General features: G+C 36.7%; 1 protein-coding gene across 1 annotated transcript in view; it reads left to right on the forward strand.

Moving 5' to 3' along the window:
• Positions 1-9,942, forward strand: part of PIK3C2G (phosphatidylinositol-4-phosphate 3-kinase, catalytic subunit type 2 gamma) — a 576,625-nt gene extending 566,683 nt beyond the window's left edge. The window contains exons 31-32 of the mRNA XM_006888484.1: positions 516-641; positions 9,790-9,942. Coding sequence (XP_006888546.1) covers positions 516-641; positions 9,790-9,942 — 279 coding nt within the window. The remainder of the gene's footprint in view (positions 1-515; positions 642-9,789) is intronic.
• Positions 9,943-12,543: the final 2,601 nt, after the last annotated feature.

The following is a 12,543-nucleotide window of genomic DNA, read 5'->3' on the forward strand; positions in this document are numbered from 1 at the left end:
GACAATCTCCTCCTGTACCAGTCAGATCTGATTTGACGGTACACTCACACAAAAATAATAAAACAAAATTTTTTTAAAAAATAAAAAAATAAATACTATAGTTCATTTTACATGTTCAACTCACTTCTATTCCCCTGTTTCAATGGGTATGTAGTGTCCTGAGACATTTAATTTCTGTCTCTGTCTGTAGATAACATTCAGTTCTTGTTTATTTATGTCAAAACTGTAAATTTTTCTTTTACTGTAAGAAATAATTAGAGTCAATTATTTCTAATGGACTTTTAAGTATAATTCTTTGACACAACATTTAATTTAAGATTGGAAATTTTACTCTTGAACTATAATTTGGGGTTATTTTGAACAATAAAATATTTCTTTGATTGTTCTCTTATTTTTGATAAGCAGAGTGACTATAATAAATCCTGATCCTGTCTTTGGTCTGGATACTTAGTAGCTTTGTATTTGTTTTCTTTGATAGCACATGCATTAATATTTATGACCACTTTCCTTTGCAGCATCTCCCAGATGGCTCTGTGCCCAGTGCACATGTTGAATTTTATCTTTTACCATATCCCAGTGAAGTTCGCAGAAGGAAAACAAAATCTGTTCCAAAATGTACTGACCCCACTTACAATGAAATTGTAAGTATGATTCATCTCTTTGTCCAGTCATTTTATATTTTTCTTACCATTTTTCAGCATAACAACCGAATATGAAGACTATATGGTAATTGGCAGCATTATTTCACATGGGAAAGGTATTTGCAAAATAACCACTGTCTGCTGATCACAGTTCTAGATTCTATGGGAAATGGAAATGACAGGTATTTTTTTCAAGGTGCTTGTGAAGCAATTTGTAATTTGTGACTAACCTCCAGTATGAATCCTAGTCTTAATGACATTTGTTTTGCATACTAACTTTATCTCTGACTTCATCTTGTTTTTCCTAAACTTATTTTCCTTTGCCTGATTTAATTTACTCAATGTTATTTATCATAGTCTACTGTGTGTAACGGTTTCTCTCATAAAATCCCTTTTGGAAAAATCAACCAAAAAAATGAAAAGTTGAAATTAAGTTAAAATTAATTTACGTTAGAAACAACTTTCTAATTTATTTAAACATCCAAGTCTCTGTTTCTCCACAGCATATACTCCTCTGCTTAGTCTCTTAGTTCCATACTTTGCCATTTCCTCTGGCCTTATTCAGCCAGTTACTTGCCAGCTTTTGCTTTTTTCTCACTGGGACTTTGACTTAAAAAAAAAAAATAATCCTATGCATTTTCTTAATGGACTCAAATGTTTTGCACCTCCTTATCATCTCCAAACTTTTTCCAAAATTTATTTATATCTCCTGCTTTCACAATACTGTGTTATTAAGGGAGCATCAATAAACTCCCAGTTACCAAATCCAAGAATTCCTCTCAGGATCTCTGGTGGCTTAGTGGTAAGAAATTGTACTGCCAACCCAAAAGTACATGATTCAAATCCACCAGATGTTCTGCAGGAAAGGCATGGACAATCTCCTATCATGTGACTTACTGCCTCTGAAAACCCACTGGGGGCTCAGCTATGGTCAGTTCCAACTCGATGGTACACAGCAACAACAACTCCTCATGTTCTTCTCCCAGACAGCTATAGAGTGTTCCATACTTCTGACTATTCAATGTTTCTTAAAACTTTATTACTACTGTAGTTCTCTTTTACCTTCTTTCATCAGTCTTTTATTTTCTTCCTCTTAAAATGTCATTCACTGAAGTTTCATGACTCATCTTCATTTCCTCCTGATAAACACACACTCTGAAAGTTATTTTATGTATCCACAGATTTCAACTATGTGTATATTGCATCCAAATTTTTTCTTCAATCCCTAACTTCTCTCCCTAGCTTCTGATCCCTATTTTTACCTGATTACCGAAGTTATAACTGACTGTCTGCTATATATATTTTAGCGTTGTTTTCTTCCGCTGTTTACCATCACAAGATACCTGTTGACATGTTCTTTTTCTTCTCTGTGGACCAAAGAAAAGGGGGGAAAGCAACTTTGGAGTGGGTAGGAAAAGTATATTACAGAAACTCACTTATTTAACTTTACTGTTCATGTAATGCCCAGGGTAAATTTTGAGGATCCACACAGGGCAGTTTATGAAGGATTATGCAGCATATTTTAGGATAATTTAGTTAATACAGTTACTGTAACAATTTGAAAATCATTTAGTCACATTAACACAGATACAATGCTTACTAACGTTATATCGTATAATTATGCATTATATTGTATAACATTCTCTTAAGTCTCAAATCTCATTGCCATCAAGCTGAAACCAATTTATAGATGAACCTCCATTGAGTTTTCTCTTGCAGATTAATGGTAAGAAGTTAGTCAACCTCAAAGCACACAGTTAAAAAACACCAGCTGCTTTTCAAGAGAAAAATGAGCAGTCTCCTCCCTGGAGATTTACAGCCTTGGAAAATTCACTGGGTGGTCATCTGTGAACAACAAATCATACAAGAAGAGAATTCTCACCTTTCTCCCACGGAATTGTCGTCAGATTCCGTCTAAAGAGCAGAAAATGGAGCATGGGGGTACAGGGTATGAATGTCTGTCTGAAAGGGCCAGAGAGAGTGAGAAGAGCACAGCCCTTCACTGCTCCAAAGCTGAAGCTTATGTTGAGCCTTATAATCTCTCTAAAGCCACATCAACAAGAGGTTCTTTTGTTCATTGTTGACTCACTGACTTTACTCAAAGTGATGGTACTGAAAATGAGGTTTATAGTGGAAATAAGTTGGAGAGTGGAGGAGGCAAAAAAAAATCACTTAATGCAAATCCAGGCTTTATCCCAAAGTCTCAAGGCACAATTCCTTTATCTGTCCAAGCTCCAGTTTTCAGTTCAGCGACAATAATTCAAGAAGCCTCTGTTTCCTCAATCATCCAGCAAGGTTTGCCTCAAAGCAGTTGTAAGTCAGCTTCTCCTTACTTATCTGGCAAGGACAGCAAAACCTTTATCAATGACCTTTATTTCAGAGCTACTCTGGTTATACTTTGCTACTATTTCTACAAGCAGTGCCACAGTCTCTCCACCACTACTAGGGTCTTGCTCTCATCAGGGTCTTACTTCAGTCTCCCTCATGTCTTGCTACTCAGTGTGGGAAGTACTTTTCTTCTTATCCATGTGCCATAGTTGTTGATGATCTGCAAGACCATGTATTTGAAGTTAAGGTAGCTGGAGACAAGACGGGGCTAAGATAATGGCTTAAAAAGCAACTTTAGGCTAACACCACTGATCTGAACTTCCAGAAATGCTTAATTTTTGTATTAGCAGCAGAATTTATTACAGACCATCTAACTAGAGCCCCATATATAATAATATATTACTACTACTAATGTAACTTATTAATATTCTTATAAGATATGCATGTAGAGAGATACAGACAGAGATTATAGAAGCTATATAAACTTGGAGCCTTGGTGGCTTACTGTAATAAGTATTTAGATGCTAAATCAAGGTTGGTGGTCCAAATCCACCAGTCATGTGCAAGAGAAAAAAAGTGAAGCAGTCTGCTACCATAAAGATTTACAACCTTAGAACTTTGGGGACATTCTCCTCTGTCCTAGAGGGTTGCTATCAGTAAGAATCGACTCCACTGTAGTAATGGGTTATATATAAACTAGAAATGGAGAGGGAGATCCAATTTAGTAAAGAAACATGTTTTGATATTTTTTTTCTTTTTTGCAATGTCAACAGCTTAAGATATTTACCTCGCAATATCCTTGGTCTCCATAACAGACAATATTTGTTTCCACAGGTTTTATTTTAAATTTTATTTTATTAATTTTAATGAACATTTACAGAGATTTTTTTTTATTTCCATTCATTCATTGCTGCACTTTTTCCCTTGCCCAGCCCTCTCCCTATGTTTCCACAGTTTTTAGGTAAAAGACTCTAATCCTTAATATTAAGAATCCTGCCCCCCTCCATCCTTTGCTTTAGCATTTATGAGTAGCATGTGTGGCATAATGTATAATAGCATATTTCACTTTGTAGCCAAAAGGTTAACTACCAACTGTCTGTTGGGAGAGAGATGGAGAAACTCTACCTATTAAGATTTATAGCTTCGGAAACTCTGCCATCCTTATTCACTGTCCAATTTTCAGATGCATAATAAGTCATGGCTTAAATCAAGGACACTTTAGTGTTTAAAACAACTCCTAAAATTTTGTAGAGGTCCTGGATTTTCCCAATGCAACATGCCTTCTGATCTCTTGACTCTTAGTACCAAGGGTGTTGATTGTAGATCCAAGGATATGATCTTTTCTCCAACTATCATGATGTTGCATATTGGCAATGGGGTGAGGATTTTTGTTCGTTTGTTTGTTTGTTTGTTTTATATTGAGATACAATCCATAATTAAAGCTGCAATCCTTGGTTTTCTGCAGCAAATGTTTCAAGTCCTCTTCACTTTCAGCAAGCAAGGTTGTGTCATCTGCAAAACGCAGATTTGTTAAAGAATCTTCTTCTGATCTTGATGCCTTACGATAAACATTTATAGACTCAGAAAACCTATCAGTAAATTCTGTTTTGTCTTAAAGGCCACTATGGTCAGACTCAGTTTGATACCATTGGATTTTTCTAGCCTATCACAAAGTTCTGTGCTCTCTTGCTAGGAACTTTCCTCTTCATTACGATGCCTTATAATAGCTTTTCCCATCAGCACTCAACCCACTTCAGCTTCCTCCTATTCTTCTCATTGGCATTTGAATACACATTAGGATTATTTAATAATCCCTGGTGTCAAAATAACATAATAGTGAGTGGCTAGTATACAAGTTTAATAGATATTTATTGTTGTTGTTGTTGTTGTTAAGTGCCATCAAATCATAGGCAACTCATAACCACCCTATGAATGAAAGACCTGAATACTTATATAACTTTCATCATTTCTCCAAGTTCATAGGGTTTCCAGGGGCAAGCTATTTCAGATGTGGATGCCACTCCTATTCCAAGCCTGTTTTAATTGGGGAGCTCCACCAAACATTGTCTACCATGGGTAACCATTATAGCATTTGACACATCAGTGTCACAGTATTCAGCATCACAGCTATTATGAGTTACCTCTGTACAGCAAATGGACAGACCAGTGCTATACGACCTAGAAGGATGTTTGACCAGAACCAATTAAAACCATGCCTGAGGGCCACAGATTAAAATCACCCACCTTTGGACTGGTAGCATCACTTTCTATCCACTAGGCCAACTGAGCTCTCTCTTTATTGTTGCTGTTAAGTGTTGTCAAGTTGAAGGCAATGCATAGTGACCCTATGAACAAAAGACCTGAACATTTATATAAACTCTATTGTTTCTCCAAGTTCATAGGGTTTCTGGAGATATTCAGTACTTTAAGTAATGTTTTCTACTTGGTGTGATGATTTCAAACTCATAAATTCAACAATTGCTAGAAGATAATGAAGGCTTGCTTTTATACCTGTAGGTTTTTAAAAAAGATCATAAAATGAAATTAAAGAACTATTTTTTAAAATTCTATATATGTGGAAGCTTAGTATTTCAGTTATCCAATGGTGATGTACAGAAATACAACAATGTGTATCTTTAACAAAATGTAATTTATTCTCTCACACTTTAGGAAGTAAGAAAACATAATTTGGGCCACAAAATCTGGAAAAGGTGTTTTCTGTCCATTTGAGAGGGAGGTCTTTGTCTTCTTTGAGCTTTTGCTTATGGTCCAGTCCTCATTTGATATAGTATCTATTTTCTACCATCTCAGCTGCTTTCTCTTATTTTGTCTTTCATATTACAAAAGAGATTGATTTAAGACACACCTTACACAAATACAGTCTAACATAACAAAGACAACTCATGCACTACTGTGATTATAATCATAGACACAGATATTAGGATTCACAACTTTTATTTTGGGGGACTCAATTCAAACAATAACAGCGTAACACTAATTTTCATAAATGTCTCAATATAATAACCTACATACTCTCTTTATATTATCTGCTAATTATTCATTGCACGGAAAGAAAATGTTTTTAACAATGTCGTGGATGCTGTAAAACAGTTTAAAAATATATGTAATCATTTATATGCAGTGAGGTCAGAAAAATTCTGTTAGTTTTAGGGAAATGACTTTTGCATAATGAAGGGCATAGAAGAAAAACATTCAGGAAGTAATATACACTTTGGAACATCAAATGTTTGCATTTTAACTGTTGTTGTTGTTATGTGCCATATTTTAACTAGAAAGGCAATTAATTCCTAAAGTCATTTCTTGAGATAATCAGCACGCTAAATACCTAGGAGATTCAATTCTGTCAGGAACTATTTTCTTCATCCAACTGGTGCAAAATACCCTAAAACAACTGTTCCATTTTGCCTATTTGATGGATTTTTTTTCAGCTATTCTTTATTGATGTTTAATGTGTACCAGTCTTTTGTAGTAAGCTTTATATTCATCATGTCACATATTCTTCCCTACAATGCTAAAAGGTAAGTATTATTACCACCATTATGCAAATGATAAAACATCCAGCTGACAAGAGTTTAGTCTAAACATAAATTATTGATCGTTTTCTTACACATTTAAATCTTTAGGTCTTACTTAGATTGTTTGCAGAATTCTTAAGTAAGACATTTCAAAAGGTCTAACGCTTAAGTTATCTCATTTTTTTCCACTTCACCTACAATAAAATTTTAGTGCCCCTTTATCTACTTTCTTTCAAAAATACATGAGTTTATCTTTTGTGTCATAAGAAGGAAAATAGTAGATAGGTCAATTAATCAAGAACAGTATAACACTATTTTGAGTGCTCATATGAACCACTGTAGAATACAACAGAGTCTGAAGTACTCAAAAGAGTTCCAGGCAGCTTTAGGGTTGAATTGTACTGAAAGAACATGAATTACAGCAGTAAAATTTTGAGATTTTTAAAGGCAATCTTTAAAATCCTTATTATCACAGGAAAACTCAATAAATGAAAAGGAATAATGCACAATGTATACTATAAAGATGGTATACCAATTGACATATTTCAACTAACAGATACTGTCATGGATGTGCTCACCAAGTTGTGCCAAGAAATCTGGACAACAACCACTTGGCCAACTGACTGGAAGAGGTCTATATTTGTTCCCATCCCAAAGAAGGGTGACCCAACTGAGTGTGGAAACTACAGAACAATATCATTGATTTCACATGCAAACAAGATTCTACTGAAGATTATCCAAAAACGACTGGAATAGTACATCAGCAGAGAACTGCCAGAAGTCCAGACTGGGTTTAGAAACGGTCGTGGTACTAGGGATATTGTAGCTGATGTTAGATGGATCTTAGCTGAAAGCAGAGGATACCAGAAGAATGTCTATCTGTGTTTCATTGATTATGCAAAGGCATTTGACAGTGAGGGTCATAACAAACTGTGGCTGACTCTGAGAAGAATGGGAATCCCAGAACATTTAATCGTGCTAATGTGAAACCTATACTTGGACCAAGAGGCAGTCGTCAAAACAGAGCAGGGCAACACTGCATGGTTCAAAATTGGGAAGGGTGTGCGTCAGGGATGTGTCCTATCTCCATATCTTTTCAACCTGTATGCAGAGAAGATTATCTGAGAGGCTGGGCTCTATGAGGAGAAGCATGGCGTTAGGATTGGTGGACGATCTATCAACAATCTGCGTTATGCAGATGACACAACCTTGCTCACTGAAACTCAGGAGGACCTCATGCACTTACTGCAGAAGGTCAAGGACTGCAGCCTTCAGTATGACTGAAGCCCAGTGTCAAGAACAAAGATTCTCACCACTGGACCAATCGGTAGCAGGATGGATGGCGAAGAGATTGAGATTGTTCACAGCTTCAGTTTGCTCCGCTCCACAGTCAACACTCTTGGCACCAGTAGCCAGGAAATAAAAAAATGTATTGCGATGGGAAAGTCTGTGGTTAGGGACTTCTCTAAAGTACTCAAGAGCAATGGTGTCTCTCTGGAGACTAAGGTCCGACTGATACAGGCCATGGTTTTTGCAATCACTTGTTATGCATCAGAGAGTTGGACTAGGGAGGACAGAAGGAGAATTGACGCCTGTGAGCTGTGGTGCTGGAGAAGAGTATTGAATGTACCATGGACTGCCAAGTAAACAAACAGATTCATCGTAGAGAGGGTTAAACCAGGCTGATCCTTGGAGGCAAGGATTCTGGGGCTTCATCTGACATACTTTGGACATGTTGTAAGGAGAGACAGGTCTTTAGAGAGGGACATCATGCTGTGTAGAGTAGAGGGACAGCGCAGGAGGGAAAGACCCTCTATGAGGGGGATTGATTCAGTGACTGGGGTACTCGGGATGGGTGTGTCAGAGGCCATGTGATTGGTACAGGATAGAGCAGGGTTTAGGGTTGTTCTACATAGGGTCGCTATGAGTCGCAAACAACTCGACGGCACATAACAACAACAATACTATAAAGACAAAATATAATCTCCAGGCTAGTTCATAAATGAGATTTTAGTAGAGGCAGTGAGAAGCAGGATAGACTAGAATCATATACTACAAAGCACCTAGTGTTTTTGACAGAATTACTGTTTATTTGATTTTAAATCATTGTTCAAAGCAGTTAACAGATTGCTGTTGGACTGAATTTCACTGAAACTTTAATGGGTGAATAATAGCAAGTCTGTGTTGTGTGAAAAACCTGAAACCACACCCAGAACAATTTCCCAGAAAGTGTACCTCCCAGACTGGAGATTTTTCTGGCGCAAGTTGTTCCCTCTCCTTTTTTGTATATATAGGAAGATTCTACCTTGTTGCTTGACTGTAAAAAGCAAGCAAGTCTGTAGTACTATTCAAAACTTTTCTAAACGATTCCAGTGAGCAGCTTCCCTGGAAGCTCTATTGTTTTACCATAGAAAACAAATTTCTGTATAGTGTAACATAATTAAAGTTTCTACATGATTGTAGGTACCAGGTGATAAGATCTGTGGTTTATTTCCTGGGTTTTATAAAACATAGTGGAAAGGTATTAGGATTATTTTTGAAAATAATTATATGACTAATAAATGCAAAAGAATAAGACACGAAATTGTATATACACTATAATTACAGCTCACATTCTTAAAAATTAATTATATAAAGAGGGCAAGAAGAACATAAAAATGCCTACTGCAATTATCTTCCAGTGGTGAAAACCAAGGGGTTTTCCTTTAATTTTTTTTGTACATGCATACTTTATATAATAGGCATGTATTTTCATAATTAAAAATTAAGCAATTATAAAGAAATAAGCCATAAAGAATCTTCTTTATATATAGACAGAAATATGGCTGCTTTCCTTTAAATAACACAAGGAAGACATGAAATTAGAAATTGGTTTGTGTTTCCTCATTGACTTTACATATAGAAGGATGTTGTTCAAGTTCCAATGTTGCAAAATAAACTCAAGGAGAGTTAAAAGGTGAAGGAGATCTCAAGTGTCTTCCTAGAAGGTCAATTGTAATGTTACTAAATTTAGGGTGGGCAATTCCAGGTAGAGTCAGAGTAAATTCTTACTTCTTAGAGAAACATTTTGTCATTAACTTCCATTATGATAGCAGAACTTTTAGCTTTTTAGAATTAGAGACAGAAATCAAAGATGTCAACAACACTAACCTGTTTATTCCATCATGCATACAAAATTTCAGCAGATAAGTATTTGGGTTTTTTTTAAATATAAATGTCACATTCAACCTAAAAATGCATTTATACAGATACAATGTTTATTTCATTCTTTTCTCTCATTTCAGGTGGTATACAACGAAGTCACAGAGCTCCAAGGACATGTCTTAATGCTTATTGTGAAGAGCAAAACCACATTTGTGGGAGCAATTAACATCCAACTCAGTAGCGTCCCTCTCAATGAAGAAAAATGGTATCCACTAGGAAACAGTATAATTTGACCATCGCTATAAATATATGCATTATTCATTAACTACTTGCATTTCTTTCACCTCTAGGCATCGTTACCACATCAACAACGTTTTTGTTTTCTAAAGTAGCATAGGGTACTAAGGACACAAAACAAAGAAATCAGAATCGATGTTTTATAGTTACCTATACTTCACCTACATTTTCAGTGTTGTCTTAGAAACCTTTCTTTTTAGGTAGAATGTCAATTACTTTTGTTATATTCAATATGTAAAATACTATAAAAATATTTAACTTCAGTAATGTTTTAAATCAAATCTGTCTGCTTTAACTGTGTGACTATAGTTAAAAGCAATACTTCTAGTATATTCCCAAGAAAGACAAATAACTAAATCTTAACAACTAATTGAAGACTTAAGTATATTTGTAATGTCTTTTTAAATTTTGAATCAGTTGTAAGTGCCTATATCCCCACTATGGAGAGCTCTGGTGGCCTAGTGGTAAGAAGCTGAGCAGCAATCCCAAAGACATGCAGTTTCAATGCACCAATTGCTTTGTAGGAGAAAAGTGAGCAATCTCCTGTGATTTACTGACTCTGAAAACCTGCTTTGGAAACTCAGCTCTGGGTCAGCTCTGACTCAAATCCACACAATAACAGCAACAACAACAAATACACCCACCTCTGGTGGCCTAGTGGATAAGGAGGTTTCATGCCACCCCAAAGGCAGGCAGTTTGAATCTACCAGCAATTTCCTCCTTCAAAGGAGAAGCTGCAGTGTGGGGGTGGCCAAGTGTGACTTCCACTTGCTTCATAATGGAGAACTGCTCCCATCAATGACATCCATAGTACTAAACAAATAGGTACATGATCAGACATACCAACCCCCATGCTCCTGTTCCTAATTTTATCAGTCGTTGTGTCCATTGCTCATTGCTAGCTGACACGTAGACTTTACTAAAAATTGTGGGGTTTATTATGAAAATAGATTAAGAAATGCAGGAGGCAAAGAATAAGATTTGGTTCAGCAGTCCCAAGCCAGATTAACAAGACAAAATTCCTCAGTTAGGGAAAGTCCAGATTCAGTTCAACAGCACAAATAAACCTCTGGTTTCCTTAATCATTAAAAAAAAAAACAAACAAAAACCCAAATTTTATTTCAGAGCATTTACAAGTTAGCTTTTCCTACAATGATCCATCAAGTAATATCATTAACTGTAGTTCCATCTCCAAGTTTCCTCTGGTTACATCTTGCCATAGTTTCTTCACAGCAGTGCCACAGTCTCTTCATAGCAGTGCCATAATTCCTTCACCCTTTTTCCATCACCATTTTTTCCACAGTGTGAAAAGCACTGTTTTATATTGGTCCCACAGACGTTGATGATTTGCAAGGCCATGTGTCCACAGTTAAGGTAGCTAGGGACTGAGTCCTCAGTGAGGGCTAACACAATGTCTTAGAAAAGGTAATATTTAAGGTTTCTGACCCACACTTTCATACAAGTTACAACTTCTGAAAACCCACTGTAGAGTCAGCTATTAGTCACTTTCAACTTGAAGGCAATGCACTTGAACTTGTTATTGTTATGTACTGTCTAGTTGCCTGCAGCACATGGCAACACTATGCACAATAGCATGGAACCTTACCCAATCCTCAACCAATCTCACTGTCTTTGACAATCTACCCCCATTACCCAAGTTACTGTGCCAATCCATCTTCACTAGGGTCTTCCTCTCCTGTGCTGTCCCTCCATCCTTTCAAGCATGATATTCTCCAGGAACCAGTCCCTCCTGGCAACCTGCCCAAAGTACGTGAGACAGAGCTTCACAATTTTTGCTCTCAAGGGACAGGTGAGTTTCATACTCTCCAGGGCAGACCTGTTTATTCTTTTGAAAGTATGTTCAATACTCTTTTCCAGCATCATAACTTAAAGACATTGATTCTTCTTCTGTAATCATTAGTCATTGTCCAGCTCTCTGATGTGTAGCAAGTAACTTCAATGAGCACAGCCTGGATCAGATGCACCTTAGTCTCTAGATTGATATTGTTCTTCTTTAGCACTCTGGAGCAGTCCTTTAAAGCAGACTTTCCCAGTGAAATTCATCTTTTGATTTCCAGACTACTGGGCCAAGAGTGTTGATTGTGGAGCTGAGCAATATGAAATTATCAACAGTCACTTTCCCATCTATCACGGTGTTGCCAATAGGCCTCGTGTTGACAATCTTTATCTTCTTGATGTTGAACTTCAGTCCACATTGAAGACTTTAGTCCTTGACCTTGTGTAGCAAACGTTTCAGGTCAAATAAGTTTAGATCAGTTTTAGCAAACAATGTTGTCATCTGCATAACAAAGGTTGTTGGTGAGTCTTCTTCCTGATGCCGCATTTCTCCTCATAGAGCCCAGCCTTATATATGTTGTCTATATATATTGAAAAAAGTATGGAGAAAGGATGCATCCCGGAAACACTCCTTTCCTGATTTTCAACCATGCTGTGTTTCCTTGCTCTGTACTGACAACTGCATCCTGGTCCAAATATGTTGTTGTTGTTGTTGTTATGTGCTGTCAAGTAGTTTGCGACACATAGCGACCCTATGTACAACAACCCTAAACCCTGCTCTATCCTGTGCCAATCGCATT

This window comes from Elephantulus edwardii, unplaced genomic scaffold (assembly GCF_000299155.1).
Source record: "Elephantulus edwardii isolate Elephantulus edwardi_28Jun2011 unplaced genomic scaffold, EleEdw1.0 scaffold00067, whole genome shotgun sequence".
NCBI lineage: Eukaryota > Metazoa > Chordata > Mammalia > Macroscelidea > Macroscelididae > Elephantulus > Elephantulus edwardii.